General features: G+C 52.4%; 9 protein-coding genes across 9 annotated transcripts; 6 read left to right on the forward strand and 3 right to left on the reverse strand.

Moving 5' to 3' along the window:
* Positions 1-455: 455 nt before the first annotated feature.
* Positions 456-1,124, reverse strand: PICMEDRAFT_32455 (hypothetical protein; the record flags this gene model as incomplete). Its single annotated transcript, XM_019162767.1, has 1 exon — positions 456-1,124. One exon carries the CDS (start codon positions 1,122-1,124, stop codon positions 456-458), a length of 669 nt encoding a protein of 222 aa, XP_019018807.1.
* A 2,263-nt stretch (positions 1,125-3,387) lies between these two features.
* PICMEDRAFT_22354 (hypothetical protein) lies at positions 3,388-3,549 on the reverse strand (the record flags this gene model as incomplete). The annotated part of the gene is made up of 1 exon (XM_019162250.1): positions 3,388-3,549. A coding segment is annotated over one exon (162 nt), but the record flags the coding sequence as incomplete, so codon positions are not given.
* Positions 3,550-5,204: 1,655 nt separating this feature from the next.
* Positions 5,205-6,473, forward strand: PICMEDRAFT_15616 (hypothetical protein). Its single transcript, XM_019160892.1, has one exon. The coding sequence runs from the start codon at positions 5,417-5,419 to the stop codon at positions 6,203-6,205; it is 789 nt and encodes a 262-aa protein (XP_019018809.1). The 5' UTR covers positions 5,205-5,416; the 3' UTR covers positions 6,206-6,473.
* Positions 6,474-6,622: 149 nt separating this feature from the next.
* On the forward strand, positions 6,623-8,337 carry PICMEDRAFT_15617 (hypothetical protein). The gene has a single exon (XM_019160893.1). The coding sequence runs from the start codon at positions 6,907-6,909 to the stop codon at positions 8,221-8,223; it is 1,317 nt and encodes a 438-aa protein (XP_019018810.1). The 5' UTR covers positions 6,623-6,906; the 3' UTR covers positions 8,224-8,337.
* Positions 8,338-8,946: 609 nt separating this feature from the next.
* On the forward strand, positions 8,947-10,670 carry PICMEDRAFT_71737 (hypothetical protein; the record flags this gene model as incomplete). The annotated part of the gene is made up of 2 exons (XM_019163993.1): positions 8,947-9,355; positions 9,442-10,670. 2 exons carry the CDS (start codon positions 8,947-8,949, stop codon positions 10,668-10,670), a joined length of 1,638 nt encoding a protein of 545 aa, XP_019018811.1.
* Positions 10,671-12,872: 2,202 nt separating this feature from the next.
* On the forward strand, positions 12,873-13,154 carry PICMEDRAFT_27628 (hypothetical protein; the record flags this gene model as incomplete). The annotated part of the gene is made up of 2 exons (XM_019162505.1): positions 12,873-13,065; positions 13,105-13,154. Coding segments are annotated over 2 exons (243 nt in total), but the record flags the coding sequence as incomplete, so codon positions are not given.
* An 882-nt stretch (positions 13,155-14,036) lies between these two features.
* PICMEDRAFT_21492 (hypothetical protein) lies at positions 14,037-15,716 on the forward strand (the record flags this gene model as incomplete). Its single annotated transcript, XM_019162207.1, has 3 exons — positions 14,037-14,267; positions 14,385-14,609; positions 14,673-15,716. Coding segments are annotated over 3 exons (1,500 nt in total), but the record flags the coding sequence as incomplete, so codon positions are not given.
* Positions 15,717-15,996: 280 nt separating this feature from the next.
* PICMEDRAFT_10668 (hypothetical protein) lies at positions 15,997-16,479 on the reverse strand (the record flags this gene model as incomplete). Its single annotated transcript, XM_019159704.1, has 1 exon — positions 15,997-16,479. The coding sequence occupies one exon, from the start codon at positions 16,477-16,479 to the stop codon at positions 15,997-15,999; it is 483 nt and encodes a 160-aa protein (XP_019018814.1).
* A 294-nt stretch (positions 16,480-16,773) lies between these two features.
* Positions 16,774-17,172, forward strand: PICMEDRAFT_10669 (hypothetical protein; the record flags this gene model as incomplete). Its single annotated transcript, XM_019159705.1, has 1 exon — positions 16,774-17,172. One exon carries the CDS (start codon positions 16,774-16,776, stop codon positions 17,170-17,172), a length of 399 nt encoding a protein of 132 aa, XP_019018815.1.
* Between the last annotated feature and the right edge of the window lie 283 nt (positions 17,173-17,455).

Here is a 17,455-nt window from a genome sequence, read left to right on the forward strand (position 1 = left end):
AGCGTCGTAATGGCTGTAGTAGAGGATGTTTTTCGTTCGGCGTCTGGCTGTTCCATTTCTGCGATGCCGTAGTCTATGCCGCTTGTGCGTCGTCTGCTTCCTGTTCTGCTGGTAGCTGCTGGCGTCTTTGTCGTACGCCAGGTCAAGTCGTTGTCAGCTATTTCTCTAGTTAACACAAGTAGGATACATAGTTCTATACAAACCACCGGGCACACCCCAACCGCAGCAGAAGCCCACAACGTCCAGGCGTCTTCGGTCTCGGTGCCACACAGCCGCCATGACTCAAAAAAACGAGACCGGGCTGACTCTCTGGCCCGCGCGGATGTGCAGCACCCGCCCGCTGGCCCGCTTATCGTCCGGTCGTCCATTTTCATGGCCGGGAACCGGGAACAAAGGTGGGAGAAGGACATGGATGGACGGCTTCCGTGAGGGTTTGGTCGGCTGCCGGCGGAGGACTACCAGCCGCAGTGCTGGCGTACGTTGCGGATGGCCTTCTCGACGTTCTGGAGCATCTCCGGCGAGTCGAAGGTGGTGCTGTTGTCCATGATGTCGGTGTTGGCGGTAGGTGTGGCGGGGGTGTCCTTGGTCTGGGGGCCGTCTTCGGCAGTTACCGCCGCCTGGTGCTGGCTGGGCTTGCCGCGGAAGGCGATGAACAACTCGTCGGTGTCACCGTGGAGGTCGCGGAGGAAGTCGTAGAGACACTGCTTGCCGGCAAAGCTCTTGAAGTGCTTGCGCAAGCCGTCGGCACGCGAGTAGAAGTGGCCGCAGCCCCACTCTCTGACACCGTCCTTCTTCACGCCGCGGCACTGGAAGGTCTTGGTGGCCTTGTGCGTGGTGCTCTCGTGCCGGGTGCGGTCGGACAAGCGGGCAAAGGACTTGCCACACTCCTGGCACACGTGGGGCCGCTCTGTGCTGTGGGTGATCAGATGCGAGTCGAGGTTCGACTTCCGCGTGAACACCTTGTTGCAGAAGGAGCAGCGGAAAACCTTGCGCTTCTTCACCACCTTGGCCTCGCCCTTGCCTGCGGCCTTGGCCCTCTTCGCCTTGCTCCGCGGGTTGTTCAGCTGCGACTGTGCTCGCAACTGCTCCCTCTTCACCTCTCTCTCCTTCTCCTCGATTTTCATCGTCGCCTCGACCAAGTCGGAGATGGAGATCAGGCCCTGCGGCCGGAACGCCGACGACGACACCGAGGAGCTGGACGAGGACGCAGAGGAGGCCGAAGAAGCGGCCGGAACAACGGCCACCGCAGCCGTGGGCTTTGGCACCGACGGCGACACGCTGGGCGCCTCCTTACCCTTCTCGTTTTCGTGGTTGGCCAGCCGGCTCTGGAACGGATGCTCCGAAGAGAGGACTGTGCCCCAGAACCCTGTTTTCGATTCGGCGTTCAGTTTCTCGTTCGAGATGACGCAGTTGTTCAGCGCGTTCTCCACGACCTTCAGCCTCGTGTGCTCACTGAGACTTTCAGGAGTTTCTCCAATGGGCACAAAGGGTAAGATGCATTGGCCCTCGAGTAGATGCGTCTGCATCGCCTGTAGGCTGTCGTAGGTCTTTTCGCAGCCCCATCTGACGACACTGGGTTTGACATATCTCTCGTTTTCTCTCAAAGCGTCGTGGCCGCGTTCCAAGAGACCGAAGCAGACGAGCCTCGGTTGGCCGTTGGCCGCTGTTAGGGGCGGGTAAGGCGAGGAGGAGGTGATCGGCGTGGACGCCTTCGACGGCCCCATGCTGGACGAGCGAAGCTTTGTCAAGGCCTCGAGGACCTGGGTCTCGGCTTGGTCGTCGCCGGCCTTGGAGTCGTCGCCGGGTCTCCTGGCGCCCGGGTGGGGGCGGGGTGAGGACAGAACCATGTTCGGGAGCGGCTGCGGGTTGATCATCGGGAGGTGGTGGGAGATGGGCGACGGCAGAGACAGCGAGGAGCTCTGTCCGCTCGGAAGGCTCAACCGGGGCAGCGGGAGGGGCAGCGGGAGATGATGTCGCTGGTCCGACCGGGCGTCTGCGGCGGACGGGTGGTGGAACGGGCCCCGGTACGACGCCGGGGGGCCTGTTGTGAGGGCCGGCATTGTGGGCAAGCTGGCCAGCTGTGCGCCGGGCTCGGCGCTGGCGTCTTTTCTGTGGACGTCGCCATCTTCGTCGTTGCTGTGTCTGTTATTGTCTGTATTATTATCGCTGCCGTTTCTATCGCAGGCGTTTCTCTCGTCGCCGGGTTCTTGGTCGTTGTTGCCCGCTGCAGCGTCCGGTTGCCCCGCAGGGTCCGTGCTGGCCGCCGGGCCGGAGAGCCCGCCGGCTGCAGCAGCCGCCACCGCTGTGTCGGCACCAGTGCTGGTCGGCGTCGACCCGCCGCTGTTGCGGGCCGCCGTCTCCGCCGGCTCTGCGGCGGCCTTGTCCGCAGCGGGCCCCATGAACGCAGGAAGCACCGGCATGGGGAGCCGCCGGTTGTCGAAGTTGGACATCTTGGAGGGCAAGGCAAGGGCGATTTTTCCGACCGCTGTCTGTGTGTCTGGCTGCATCTGAGCACTGCTCCGGAGATGCCTCTGCTCTGTGTGACGGGCGTCAAACGGGTACGCTATACGGGATATAGACGGAACGGTATATATGCTGTCAGTCCGCAGAGCCGTGCACCGTGCTCCGCTGTGTCTGTGTGTGTCTGTGTGTGTCTGTGTGTTGCCGTCAAGACTGTCCGGTTCACACACCACCCAGTCTCTGCCCTTCTACACAGAGCAACAAAAGTGCAAAGCCATCAACGATCCTCCTCTTCAGCCATTTTCGCCGACTCCTGGTGCGCAAAATTTTAAGGAGCCACCAGTACGAGAGGCTTGGCCACCTTTTGCTCCTGCCTCTGTCCCCGCGTTTGCCTTTGCGGCGGCCCAGGCGGCGCAGCGGGCGCTGAGCGCTGAGCGCTGAGCAATGGCGCCGAGGGCGGAGCGCGGAGCGCGGAAGGCGAATTGTGGAAGGTGGAAGACACAGGGCGGAAGACGGGGGGCGGGGATCCGGGAAAAAAGGACGATCGACGGCAAGTCACGTGCGAACATGAATCGGGGAGGAAAGGGGGCTCATTCGAGGTCATTTGAGGGCCCGGACGTTGTCCTTGGCGACGGTGAGCTGAGTGTCCTCGTCAAAACGGAGAGCGAGGTCGCCGAAAAGGCGCATGAGGGAGTCGAGACACTCCTTGCCGAGCTTGCTCTCGCGCCAGTGCTTGACCAGGCCGTCCATGCGCAAGAACTCGTCGCCGCAGCCCCACTTGGTGCCTTCGCCGTGGACAACAGAGGGCTCGTACCAGTGGTTCGGGTGGTGGTCCGGGGACACGGCGGGGTCGGAGGTGGGGCGGCGCAGGAGCACGCCCTTGCTCCAGCCGCCGCACTTCTGTCTGCGGCTGTGGGCGTCGTCGATGGTGGAGTGGATGGTGCGCTGGTGCCTTCGGAGGTCGCTGCGTCGGGCAAAGGCCTTGTCGCAGCCGGGGGCGTCGCAGGCGTAGGAGCGCTCGTCGGTGTGGGTGAGGGTGTGGGACTTGAGCTTGGAGTTGTTGTTGAAGGTCTTGCCGCAGAGGTCGCACACGACGTCCTTTCTGTGGGCGGAGGAGCGGGAGGTGGACCTTGTTTTGGAGGTGGAGGAGTGGGAGCTCGAGCGGGAGCGGGAGGCAGAGCGGGAGGTCGGGCGGGTCTGCGTCGGCGAGGTCCAGGCTGTCCTGGGAGCGGCGGCCGGGGGTGTGCGGGTCGCGGGTGAGCTTGGTGAACAAGGACGAGACGGGGCTCAAGACGTTGGTGGGGAGCTTGGAGGACGAGCCCGTGGCGGGCTTGGTGACGGAGGCCCTGTCCTTGGCGTCGATTCCGACGCGCAGGCTGTCCAGCGACTGCGACGAGGAGTAGGACGAGCCGGACAGCGTCCGCGAGTGTCGGCGGCGGTGGCGGCGGCCGTGGTGGTGGTCGCTGTGGGTGAGGGTGCCTGGCGACGTGGGCAGGGCGAAGTGCGAGGCGTCGGAGCCGCTGCTGTGGCGGATGGAGAGGTTCGACGGGTCGACGGAGAGGAGGAGGTCCTCGTTCGAGTTGGAGGACGACACGGAGTTGGAGGACGACACCGAGTAGATGGAGCTGGCGTGGTCCAGCAGCACGGAGTGCGTGCTGACTGCGGCGTGGTCGCCGTCGCCGGCGAGGTCCGAGAAGGACAGCGTGGAGATGTTGATCACCGGGGTGTGGATCTGCGGGTGGGCCTGCGGCTCCGGCCTGTGCAGCGCCTCCGAGGACGAGTCGGCGAGGTAGGCGAGGGAGTTGATGAAGTCGTTGTCGTCCACCGGGGGCGGCTCGAGGTTGGCTGTGTCGATCGTCAAGCCCGGCGCCTGTTTGTGGGCGGGTGTTTCGGTTGCCGTGGGAGCGCTGTCGACGGCGGTGGCCGTGGCGAAGCACAGACACGTCGGGACGCCTGTGCGGGGGTCCAATGGGGTGTCGCAGATGATGCAGTTGTCCGGGTTCCACGTGGACCGGGCGGACCGGGGGGACGCCGCCTGGCTCGGGTAGTAGTTGCCGCTGTTGCTGGAGGACATGCTGTGTGGCGGAATGCCGGGTGCGTGGCTCGAGACTTGCACCGGCTCTGCAAGCACCTGAGTTTGTGTGTGCGTGCACCGTGCTATCTGTCTTCTGCCTCGTGCAGAGGGTGTGCCAGTGATGAGGCTCTGGCGGTACCGCTGGCGACCTGCGAGCCCGCGCGGAGATAGTCGGGGGACCCGCCCGCGGCGCCGACCTTATCGCCGACCTTATCGCCGACCCGTCGATCGACCGCTTTCCGTTGAGCCGCCGTCGATCGACGGATTTTTGCCAAGCCGCCAGAGGGTCGATCGACCGCACGGCAAAAGCAACTGCGGCGATCGACCCCCCCTCCTCGCGACCAGCCTTCTTGTTTGCCGGCCCCAGCACCAGTGGCTGGCCCCGGTTTCCGCCTGCCGGCCTAGACCGCGTCGCTGGCCACCGGCCCTGGACGCGCCACGCTCGATCGGCACGATCACCGCCCTGCCCCCTGCGAGCGCGTTTCAGCATTGTGCCAATTGCTGAAACGGGCCTTTGACACAAACACACAGGCACGCAGAGGGCCTGCAGCAGGGATCCTTGACGTTCCTTCTCTGGCTGGGATCCGGGGGCAGCTTTGTTGGCGACTATATATGTAGCAAGGTGGTCCCTCTGCCGTTGGTGGTGTGTGTGTGTTTGTTGGCAAAAGAAGAGACCGGCTGGGGGGGTCCTGCCCCTCCGTCGCCTTCTTCTGCCCTTTTCCTTCGCCGTAGCACTCGTTAAGCGTCAGATACCCACCCACCCCAAGCACCAGACACTCCTTTGTCCGCAGATACGTTGATCCTCCACTCCTTAGAGATTAAGTATCGTCCGTTCCCTAAACACAGTCCTTACACAGCACAAAACACACACTCCTTAGCACTATGCAGCTCTCAAAGATCTCTGTTCTTTCCCTGTTCGCCGCAGTCGCCACGACAGCCCCGGTGGTCGAGACAGTGACAAACTACTACGTCACCACCGTGATTGTGGAGGGCCAGACGTCGGCCGTCAACGACGCACCGGTCTTCAGCACGTCTGCCACGGCCACCGCGGCAGCTGCGGCCACGTCCGCAGAGGCCACGCCTTCGCCAACCACGTTTGAAACGTCTGCCGCCAGCACCGAGGCCGCCGCCGAAGCCTCCTCGTCCTCCACCGTCGCCGACTACCAGCAGAAGCAGGCGGACCAGCCAGCCAGCTCGTCCACCACCTCCTCCTCCGCCGCCGCCCCATCCTCCACGGGTGACAGCGGCTCCGGCGGCTCCGACTTCTCCTCCCAGATCTTGGCCGAACACAACGCCAAGAGAGCGCTCCACGGCGTCGCCAGCTTGTCCTGGGATGATACCCTCGCCTCCTACGCACAGAACTACGCAGACTCCTACGACTGCTCGGGCACCTTGACCCACTCCGGCGGCCAATACGGTGAAAACTTGGCCTTGGGCTACACCACCACCGGCTCTGTCGACGCATGGTACTCGGAAGGTAACGGCTACGACTACGGCTCGGGCTGTTCCGTCTACGACCACTTCACCCAGGTCATCTGGGAGTCCACCACAAAGGTCGGATGCGGCTTCAAGCAGTGCGACTCCTACTGGGGCACCTACATCATCTGCTCTTACGACCCAGCCGGTAACTTTGTCGGCAAGTGCGACTCCCAAGTCGTTCCTCCTGTCTAAACTCTGCATTGAAATTCTGGAAAAGAACCTAAAAATACCCTTTCTCCATTTTCTTCCCTCACCTTCTTTTCCTATCCTTTCCTTTCCTTTACTTTTCTTTCCTTTCCTTTCTTTCTCTTCTTTGTTCTCAACGTACTGGGTCTCGGGTCTGCCGCGGTAAGCGTCTCCTCCGGTCAGCGCTACCGTCATTTATTTTTTTGTACGACAGCCGACTTCGATATATAGTCTCTCTTTTAACAAAAGCTGAACATCTCATCACAACCATCCATCTACTCCTTATCTTCTCCGAGCTGCGCGCGGCGGCGAAAAAGGCTGGAAAATGTGCTAAAAGCGGCAATGCCTCCCCCGGAGCGCCACACCGCAGCCATCTCCGGCCCCACATCGTCAACTGTGGCAGCATCATCTCCCTCCTCGAAGACCTTCTGCACGATCTTATGTCCGTGGCGTGGGGGGTGCCCTCATCTCGTCGTCGTTGGTGCACCCACTGTATCTGGTAACTGTGGTGCTTCACTTGTCCGGCTAAGCTAGATCCGCCTTCCGCCCACCGCTTTGCCTTTCATCTAGCTTGCCGTCTGACAAATCAGTCCTTGAATGAAGGGTATTTAAAAGCACTCGTTGTCCCCTCAGTGCTGCTTCTGTTACTTATGGACACGTAAGAAAGTTGAACTCCCTTCCAGCACACAAACTACCCACTACCAATCATGCCTGCTAGCGTCACTGTCACAGAAACACAACAAGCTCCAGTTGTTCAGATCGTCAACGACCTTCCTCTGGATACCCAGATTGAGAACTTGATCCGGGGAACCGACAAGATCAACATCACCAGAGCAAAGAACACAAAAGTATCTTTTGAAACCGGTGCCGATAAGACCGGTCTGGAACTCCTCCCGGAATCTACTAGAAAGAGACTCGAGGCTGACGGCATCGATGTGTCGAAGGGATATCCAGAAGTCCCAGACAGATCGAAGATCCCTATTTTTGTCGATCAGGCTCATGCCATCAGAGACAGCGATGTTCCATTTGTTGACAGAGGCAAAAACGCTGATCCGGAAAAAAAGGCTTTGTTTGGTGCTGCCACTGAGGTTATCAATCTCACCAAGAACGTTGGTACAGAGATTGTTGGCTTGCAATTGGAAGACTTGACAGACCAGCAGAAAGACGAGTTGGCTCTTCTCATTGCTGAAAGAGTCGTGGTTTTTTTCAGAGACCAGAAGCTCTCCCCAACGGCCCAACACAAGCTTGGTGACTACTTGGGGAACATTGAGGTTCACGCCCAGGTCCCTCAAGTTCCAGGTCTTCCAGGCACCAGTGTCATCTGGGTTGACTACCAGACTAAGAAGGGTATGGAGTTGAACTTTGCCAACAGCAACTTGTCCAACTGGGATTCCACCAGATACCTCAACGTAGGTAACCAAGGCTGGCACACCGATTTGGTCCACGAGAGACAACCTGCAGGATACACCCACTTGCACTTGGACGCAATTCCTTCTGTCGGAAGTGATACAATTTGGGCTTCTGGTTATGGCGCTTACGACAAATTGAGTGACGAGCTCAAGAAGTTCTTGGACGGTAAGGAGACCGTTTACGTCTCTGCCCACCAATACCTCGACAGGGACGACCCATTTGGAGGCCCAAAGAGAATTGAAAGAGTGCATCCACTTGTCAGAACCCATCCTGCTACGGGGTGGAAGTTCTTGTACGTCAACAGAGGAATGACCAAGAGAATCGTTGGTTTGTCTCCTGTTGAAAGTGATATTATCCTCAACTACTTGTTTGATGTTTATGAAAAGAACGCAGACCTCCAGGTGAGATTCAAGTGGACCAATACCAAGCAAGGCTACGGTACCTCTGCTATCTGGGATAACAGAGTCTCTCAGCACAGAAACGTTTGGGACCACGAAGGAGCGGAGCCTAGACATGGTACCAGAGTCACCTCGCTAGCAGAAAAGCCATTTTTTGATCCGGAATCAAAATCCCAAAGAGAGTCTCTCGGCTTGTACTTGCACAAATGGGATTAAAGCTGCGATTTATTATTCCTCCTTGTAATTGTTTTCCATTTTACAGTTTTTCCTTAACCTACTAATGCACCTCTACTTTTTTGTTTAGTCTGCTCTACGCAATTTACATTTATCGATCTCATACACACCCGCAAGTAGCTCAAAAGCCACAGGAACCACCACTCCCGTTACCGGAATAGCTCTTTGCTATTGTTCTTCGGTGGCGATGAGATGCTCTGAAAAGAGAAAAAACTCGGCCTGCTTACATATACATTTCAGATAAGGAACCGCCACAGTGGGGCATGCTCTTCGCCGCTGTTGTTCCCATCTGATTCCTCGCCGCCGGTGCTGCCGGTTGTCCAGCAAACTAACACATGCGTGGATCAGCAGTTACATACAAAATGTTACACACTGTTCCGCTTTCCCCCACTATGGCGTTAGATACCGGTATTTAGGCTTCTATTTTCCTCGTTTCGGTTGGCCTCGGCAGTATGTAAGCCACAACATGTCCACACTTAAGTGACAGTTTTCTGAACTAGTAGTGCTAGATCTACAGACATGACGGAAAATCTTACTGCTATTCACTACGCCTTACCGTTTAGGTGGGAAACCACAGTTCGTTAACTTCTTCGAAGCCCATTTCTCGAAGGTTTTTAAATGGATGTAAAATCGCCTTTTTTTTCCTGTTTCTTGGCAACTGTTAATTCATTCTCATAATAAAAAATGAGCAAGAAAGCAGACTAAATGAGTTCCACTAAATCATTCAAAAAGACTATTGCCAAGTTTTTCTTGCCGGATAATCCGAAAGACTTCAAAACTGAGTATAACCATCCCGAGGTTGACAGACAAAGAAGAGAGCCAAAGACCTCCAAGTATGACAAGTTCAACTTTCTGAATGCTTTCAACTGGTATCCTTCGCACTACAGTAAGTTTGAGAGGACGTTTTTAGTCAAATTCGACATCTGTGTTCTATTTTTCCTCTGCGCTTCCTTCTATACCAAGTATTTGGATAATAGCAATGTTGGTTCCGCGTACGTTTCAGGGTTGAAGGCTGATTTGAATTTGCACGGAAACGAATTGAACTACTTCAACACCTGTTACACAGTCGGATACGCCCTATTCCAGATCCCTATCACCTTGCTGATCACAAAGCGTCAGTTTTCAAGACACTTGTTAATTTTCTGTGAGCTTGCGTGGGGATTAATGACACTTGCCAATGCGTACGTACCAATGCCCAAGAGATGTATGTGATCAGGTTCTTTGTTGGTGTTTTCGAGGCGTGCTCGTTCCCGGCCACATATGTGATTCTCTCGAGCTATTTGACCGAGGAGGAATTGTTCAAAAGAGCAGGCGTGTACGGCGCATTTGCAACAGCAGGCAGTGCCAGTGCTGGTGCGTTGCAGACACAGGCCAGAAGAAGCTTGGATGGTGTTTTTGGCCTGGCAGGGTGGAGATGGCAGTTCATCATTGATTCTGTTTTAACCTTCGGTATTTTTCTGTACGGGTTCTTCCTCTTTCCTGGAATCCCCTCTGCATGCAAGGAGTTTGGTGTTTTCAGCGAAGACGAGATGATTTTTGCAAGAAAGAGACTCGAAAACAAGATCGCCTTTCCGGACAAGTTCACCAAGAAGACTCTAATTGAGACTCTCAAGACGTGGCAGATCTACTTTGCGTCGTTCCTCTGGGTGTTGCACCACTTGAGCTGGTACTCGAACGGGCCCAAGCTCTACATGAAAGCAAGAACGGACATCTACACAACGTCGATGGTGACCACGTGGGACTCCTACATCTACTGCGTGGGTATTCCGTGCTCGATCATCGTGCCGCCGTTGTGCCAGTACTACGGGAAGCTGATTCCGGTGAACCTCGTGATGCTGACGGCGTACTACGCGTGCATCATCCTCGTGACGTGGAACGTGCCCAACGCAGTGATGATCTCGGCCTTCTTCATGCAGGAGCCGTTCCGTAGCGGCTTGGCGCAGAACTTCTACTCGTGGATCGCCTCGCTCTGCAAGGACAACGTCGAGAAGAAGGCGATTGTGTTGAGCTGGGTGCAGGCCTTGTCCTACGGGATCAACGCGTTTGCCGTCACGCTGCAGTACGACCTGTCCGGAGCGCCGCGCTTCAAGAAGGGCTACATCGTGAACTTCGTCATCATCGCGGCGACCCACGTCGTGTTCTTCATCGGCCTGTTTCTCGACAAGTACGACCGCAAGTACATCCCACAGTTTGCCGGGAACCGCCACACCGACGGCGACGAAAAGCTGCTCTCCACTGTCGACGTTGCCGGCGACAGCGACAGCGACAGCGACGTCGACAGCGACGCCTCCCGTGTTGCGCCAGGCCGCCTCGGCCACCTCGAGTACCTCAACACCGAGAAAAAGCAGTCCGACGGCGACGACGCCATCCACGTCGTCACCTACGATGGCAGCCTACACTCCGGGTCTGCCAGCTCTTCTCTTGTCTGAGTGCCTTTTTTTCTTTTCTCTTTTCCCCTTCTCTGCTTTCCAGTCAGATATATAGACCCACATCTGTAGCTCAATACGTCGAACCCTCCGATTCATGTCTGCACGTGACCCCGCTGCTGCGCCACAATACTGCGCCACGCACACCCGCCACCGCACCCCCTCTCAACGTCGTGCTGACGTAACGTCTGTCTGCCGCTCTCTTCCCCCACCCTTCCCCCGCGGCCTGCCAAATCAGTCACCCGTCGCCATCACTACTGCCGCTGCGGGGCTTAGCGGGCAGCGATCGGGGCTTTGCAGTGCAGAAAGCACATCAACGGCGGAGGCAGACAGGGCAGGCAGCTACCGGGCAGCTAAGGGAGCAGAGACGAGCAGTAGCGGAGGGCTTGCACACGCAGCGGTGGTCGATGGTTCCTGGTGGGGCCCGGTATCGCAGCGGTGGCCAGAGACGGGTGTATTGTCTGCGTTTATTTGCTTTGCTGTTTACGTTGTGCCCGTGTTTGTGGTTTTTCCTCTGGTGCAAGCTCCTGTGAAATATTTCCGTTCCTTCTGTCGGTACGCCACAGACTGACCCAAGCATACACACGCACACACGTACAAACGCACACACGTACCCACTAGGAAATTGCCTGAGTGAACTAACGTGCATACCGCAGCGACAGGCCTAAACTGCCCGATGTTCAGCAAGGAAATATGTCGTCGAAGTTAACTTACGAAAACGAGCAAGAGCTCACGAGCTTTCTAGACGCCTTGGAAAAGGAGAAGGACCCGGCCAGCGGCACCGGGGCTGCAGCAGCCGCAGCGGGCCTGGACGGCCTCTCGGCGGAGAACAACGCGGTGACGACGCTGGACAGCTTTCTGCAGTTCGAGTCGACCACCATGGGCATGGAGAACGTGTACAAGGACTCCGGGTTCCGGGCGTCTTCCGCCACAGACTCGCCGGCCTTCCAGCAGCAGCGGAAGCTTGTGCTAAACTCGCAGCTCAGCAGACCTGCCCACACGCAGCAGTCTGCCGATCCCCACACACAGCAACCACCGGTGCAGATGCAGATGCAGATGCAGCTCCAGACACCGCTTCTCTCTCACGTTGCGGAGATCAGAGCGCACAAAGACCTGAACCACTTGGACCACCTGAGCAACCGCCCAGGCCAGCAACAAGCGGGCAAGTTCTCGGGCTTGAGCTCTCCGCCACAGCTATCGAAAGAGCCCAGTTTTACTCCAGTCAACAACAGCACATCAATAGACTCGATGAGCTCGCTGAACATGGCACAACAGTATGCAAACGAGATTCAGTTCCCCAACTACACAGACGGGGACGGTATCAAGGATTACGGCTTTTTGGACATACACAAGCCCCAGATTGAGATCACAAACTCGGCTGTGACAGAAAACTCGACGCATTATCTGGACTTCTTCAACACAATCGTCGAAGGAGGATCCAACAGAGTTCCTAGCTTGTTTTCCAACCACACAAACAGTGACACAAACCAGATATCGCTGTCGCCAGTGTCAAAGTCGGCTACTTTGGAAACTAACAAGGACTTGTACTCAGCGTCGATGTTTTCAAATATGGTTAAAAACCCAAAATACTTCACCCCAGGCTTCGAAGCGAACAGGAAACCCGCCGTCCAGCCGGTGGCTCTTGGCCCCGAAATCAAGATAGAAGATACAGATTTCTTTGGGCTGAGTCCAAACCAATTAGATGATGCAATCTCAAACTTGGTGCCTTTGCCCAACGAGAAGGCCGAAAAGTTTGACGAAAGCGGTTCCCCCATCAGCACTCCTCAATTCTATCGTAATTTTACACCGTCTTTGGGCGTGGGCTCCAACCCGATCTCTTCGCAAAACTCAACCGATGAAATATATCAGGGACCTCTACTCACCGTTCCAGATTCACAAGAGCAGATGAGACTAGGGCGCCAGCGACTCCATTCCGAGTCGAGATCCAGTTCCGTCTCTTCCAGATCAAGGTCGACGTCTAGATCGAGGCTAACAGTGAACACGGGAGATGCAAACCCTCTTGATTTAAATATACCCAATCGATCACCATCCAGCTCTTCTCGTTTGAGCATTCAGTCTGACGCTTCGAACAGTGAGTGGGAGAATTCTCCTATTTTGTCACCTGCTAGAGTACCAACGACGTTGGACAATGATGGCTACTTATCGTCCGACTTAGGAGAGGAAGAGGGAGGCGAAAATGATGATGAAGAAAGAAAGTATGTTTGTGATATCTGTGGTAAGGACTTCACCAGACCTTACAACCTCAAGTCGCACTTGAGAACACATACGAACGAACGTCCGTATGCCTGTCGGAAGTGTGGCAAGAGATTTGCAAGACAGCATGATCGTAAAAGACATGAGGACTTGCACAGCGGAGAAAAAAAGTTTCAATGTAGGGGTACACTTGAAGGCTTGAATGACAATGGGAAATTAACAGAATGGGGGTGCAACAAGCGGTTTGCACGTACAGATGCTTTGCGAAGACACTTTTGGACAGATAATGGGAAGGAATGTATCCGACCCTACGTTGTCGAGTGCATTGGAGAAGGCAGTGGCGAAGACTGGGAAAATCAAGGTGTCAAATTTGCCATGGAGAACGCCATAGCCCTGATGAAAGCAAATGAACCGGTGTTTACAAAAGGCGAAGAGAAGGCGGCTAAGAGCCGACAGAAGAGGGGAAGACCCAGAAAGGAACAGTAGCAGAGTAACCTAAACTTAGCAGAACAGAATTGTAACATGCTTTTTTTGTATATGAAGATTCGTGTAATAAACGTTGTATCAAAGATTATGTACCAAAATAAACCATATTCCGCCAATCAAAGATGGGAATTACGTCAGCAGTAACAAAACCAATATTTTCTCGTTTTATCCTATTTCCCACTCAGTTCTGCGGAGACGAACATTGTTGAAAAAAGAAAGATAAAAAAAGAGACATAGAGAGAGCAATGAAGGAAAAGGGCCGTTTCCAGGTGTTTTCAGTTGAAAAAGTAAAGGCAAAAAAATCAGGTGGATTAATCGTAGCCCCATTATAGATCTATGTCAGCATTGTCTGCGTTGCAACAAGACTCAGATACACATATTGCTAATCCTTCCAGCTTGTTACTTTCATTCATCTCCAACAAATACTCTCACTTACATTCAACGTTGACATTGGACAATTTCAACTCCGGGAAATCAGTGCTTTACTCAATAGTGGCTATCCTTGGAACCTACATACTTATTGATCTACTTACGAGAACAGAAAAGAACCACAAGAAGGGCCCTTCAACCGTACAGCAAATAATGAACAAATTCAGTGACGCATTGTCCCTACCTAGCATGTTCATGCAGGGCAGCAGCAACAACAACGGCGGCTATGGTGGTGCCGATAACAGATACGGGTTCCAGAATAACCCCGAGTTTAAGAAATTATATAAAAGGGCTGTCAAAACTGGAGGATTCCCCGGTGGTTTGGCCAATGATGGTAACACATGTTTCATGAACTCCGTCATCCAGTGCCTTGCAAGTTCTAATGAACTAAGAGCTTTTCTTGCTGCTTTTGCAACACAGAAAGCAGCTGAAGACGAAACTGATGATAGTCAAGAAAAGAACAGTGATATTGTAGCGGAAGTGAGCAAACCTCGTGGTCTCAACAAGGCCAAAAAATTCAACAACTTTTTCAAATCATTGAAATCAGACGGTGACTTGTCGATTAACGACCAGTTGAAGCACGTCCAGTTTTCTGCTGCACTTCTCGAACTGATAGATTCGTTGAATTCAAAACATGGAAATAGAGCACCTACATACAAAACAAAAGATTTACTCCGCGTAATGAAGGACTCTCCCAACAAACACTTGTTTTTAGGATATAACCAAGAGGATGCTCAGGAATTCTACCAAAATTTGATGAAACAAGTGGAGAAAGAATGTACTGACTTAGCAAAGTCGCAGAACATCGATGTTGTAACAGGAGACGATTTTATCGAGTCAAATGACATGGAAACTTCTGATCAAAAGAATAAAAAGAAAGTCTCTGAAAACTACGTTCCGTTACCTGAAAATGCAATCACAGGTTTAGATTCTCTTGGATATTTGGGTAATGTGTATGTTCCAGTCTCACAGATAGACCCTGCCGACTCTGAAAATGAAAAAAATTACCTTCCCTACAAATTGTTGACACCTGTTGATGGTTTGCAGTGCGACCGTATCGGATGTGTCGAATGTGGTGAAATGGGTGGTATAAGATACTCTGTTACTAGTGGTCTTGCACTGAACTTGCCAATGGATGGGGCGACCAGAAATAGATTTACTCTTGGAGAATTGGTTAGTGAATTCTGTAAACCAGATGTCATTGATGGTGTGGAATGTAATAGATGCAGTCTAGTAGCTGTGAGGGAAAATCTTGCCGAAAGATTGCAAAATCTTGAACAAAATGAGACAGGAATGGCTGGTGCAAAGCTGTTGAAGGAAAAAATTGAATCCCGTCTCACCGAAATAGATGAAGTTTTGAGCAAGAGATGTATACACGATGATGTTTATGAGAAACTTCATACGAAAAATATGGTGAGAAAAAGCCGAAAGGTGAAACAAAGTTATCTATCTCGACCACCAGCATTATTATGCATTCATGTGAACCGAAGCGTTTTTGACCCAAGGACATACATGGTCCGGAAGAACAACGCCAAGATTGATTTTCCTCTTGAGTTAGATATGAGCGACTTTGTTGCATCTGTTGATGACATAAATACGGATGCTAGACTTGAATTCCGGAAACAGGACGAAGAAACAAAGAAGATAGACAGAAGTAACACATTGAAATATGAACTAAAGAGTGTCATTTCTCATTTTGGTACACATAACTATGGACATTATATTGCATATAGAAAGCATAGAGGTAATTGGTGGCATTTAAGTGATGAGATTGTTAGATTGAGTACGCAAGAAGAAGTTCTTGGAAGTCAGGGGACATTCATGTTGTTTTACGAGATCTTAGACAATGATACTGTTTGTGAGTTTTCTGACAATAGTAGTGATAGTGATGAAAGTTCTGACGAGGGGGAGGAGAGAGATGAAATTTCTGAGGATGCTAGTAGTTTAGGTAATAGCGAACAAATGGATGACATGATAAATTCCCCAGGATCCTCCGAGAAAGAGAAAATCAAAGTGGAAGTTGATGAAGATGATTCACAAGAACATTTAATCAACACTCAAGCTAACCTCTAGGGTTGAAAAGCGACTTGGTTTCCTCAACATTAAGCCTGACCATCTGAGGTCACTTTCCCTCTGTTGATATTAAATAAAAAAATCAATATCATTATATACTACATTTGTAATCAAAATTCTTAGAATATTACACATCAGATGTTCCGTACTTTCTTTGAGCATCTTGCTGAGACTCAAACGCTTCTTTCCTGTTTTCTTCGTCTATGAACTCGTCAATGTCGTAATCAAAACTGTTAGGATCTGTGTTGACTTTCTTAGGCTCATCTTCTCTGCGTCTCGCACGTCTTTTCAATTCACTTTCTCCGACAAGCTCAAGTTTTATGGGTATATCAGACTCTGTAAGTTGAGGGTGAGCCAGCTTGTTGAGAGTTGAACGCACGCCTTTGAATGCAGAGGATTTGCTCGATACAGCCTGGTCGTCACCCTCGATGTCTGCATCTGGGGCTGCATAAGTGAACGCATTCTGCTGCTGTTGTCCTGAAAATTTCTGTGAGGGTCTTGACTTGTTCTTTGCTTCCTTTCTTTCTCTTTGTTTTGCGATATAGTCAGGATTGTTCGTGTATGTTGCGAGACCCGAAAGTTGTGGTAGCATAATAGTGATAGCGACCATCACTACCATCACCACAAGTATGATCAGAAACATATTCTGTAAAGGTTTATATTAGCTGCTACCTACTTCTTAGAAGATCTCGATACAAAGAGAGACCGTAGAAACTACGGTGACGAAAATTTACATGTATGCCCAAAAACTCCAACATGAACGGGAATGATTTTGAAAATTTGTTTAGCGAAGGCACGGACTATGAGGTAACAGCATCAACAGATCGACGTGCATACTGGCAGTAACGGGTATCTTGTCCATCCGTTGGATACAAGAATAGACTAAGCGGTTAAGGCCTTCACCATGCTTAGAAGAGATCCAACTACTATCCATTTGGTTGCAGAAGACATCAAAGATATCGGACAAGGTGCCAACTATGGAATTATCCAGCACCCAAATATAATGGAAGCAGGATCACGGGGTAAGCTTGATTTGGAAGCTGTGAATAATGATCCCGATAACCAAAACTGGGACAGTTCTCTTGACGAAAGCTACTTGGGGAGTAGAAGTAGAGAAAGAGAAACAAAACGTGACACCGAACGCGATAGGGCAAATTTAGGAAGTAAAGAAAGAGAACAAGAGTTGTCCCAAGGTAACATCAACAACTCTTTACTGAGAACTTTGGCAGATTCCGAAGGACCACACGATAAAGAAGAACAGCACAGAACCTCTGGAGTGTTCAGTAAGCCATTTCCTAATTGACCTCAACTGTCTGTCCTACATAACTCCCGTGAACTAAAGAATCACATTGTATCCTAATCATTTAACTTAATACGACTTTGCTAATTTTATTTAAGAGTATGTATCTTAACCGTGTAATATCGAGCATCTGCTTGTGATCTTTTTGCTTCTTGGTGCATAAAATATACTTAGAGGTAGAATGTTTCATAAGCTTGCAAAGTATCTTCAAAAAAAGATATGATTACAATATTTATCTAAAATCTGACATATAGATAAAATGCTTTATATGTGTATCAATGATATC

Source organism: Pichia membranifaciens, assembly GCF_001661235.1.
Source record: "Pichia membranifaciens NRRL Y-2026 unplaced genomic scaffold PICMEscaffold_2, whole genome shotgun sequence".
In the NCBI taxonomy this organism is placed as follows: Eukaryota; Fungi; Ascomycota; class Pichiomycetes; order Pichiales; family Pichiaceae; genus Pichia; species Pichia membranifaciens.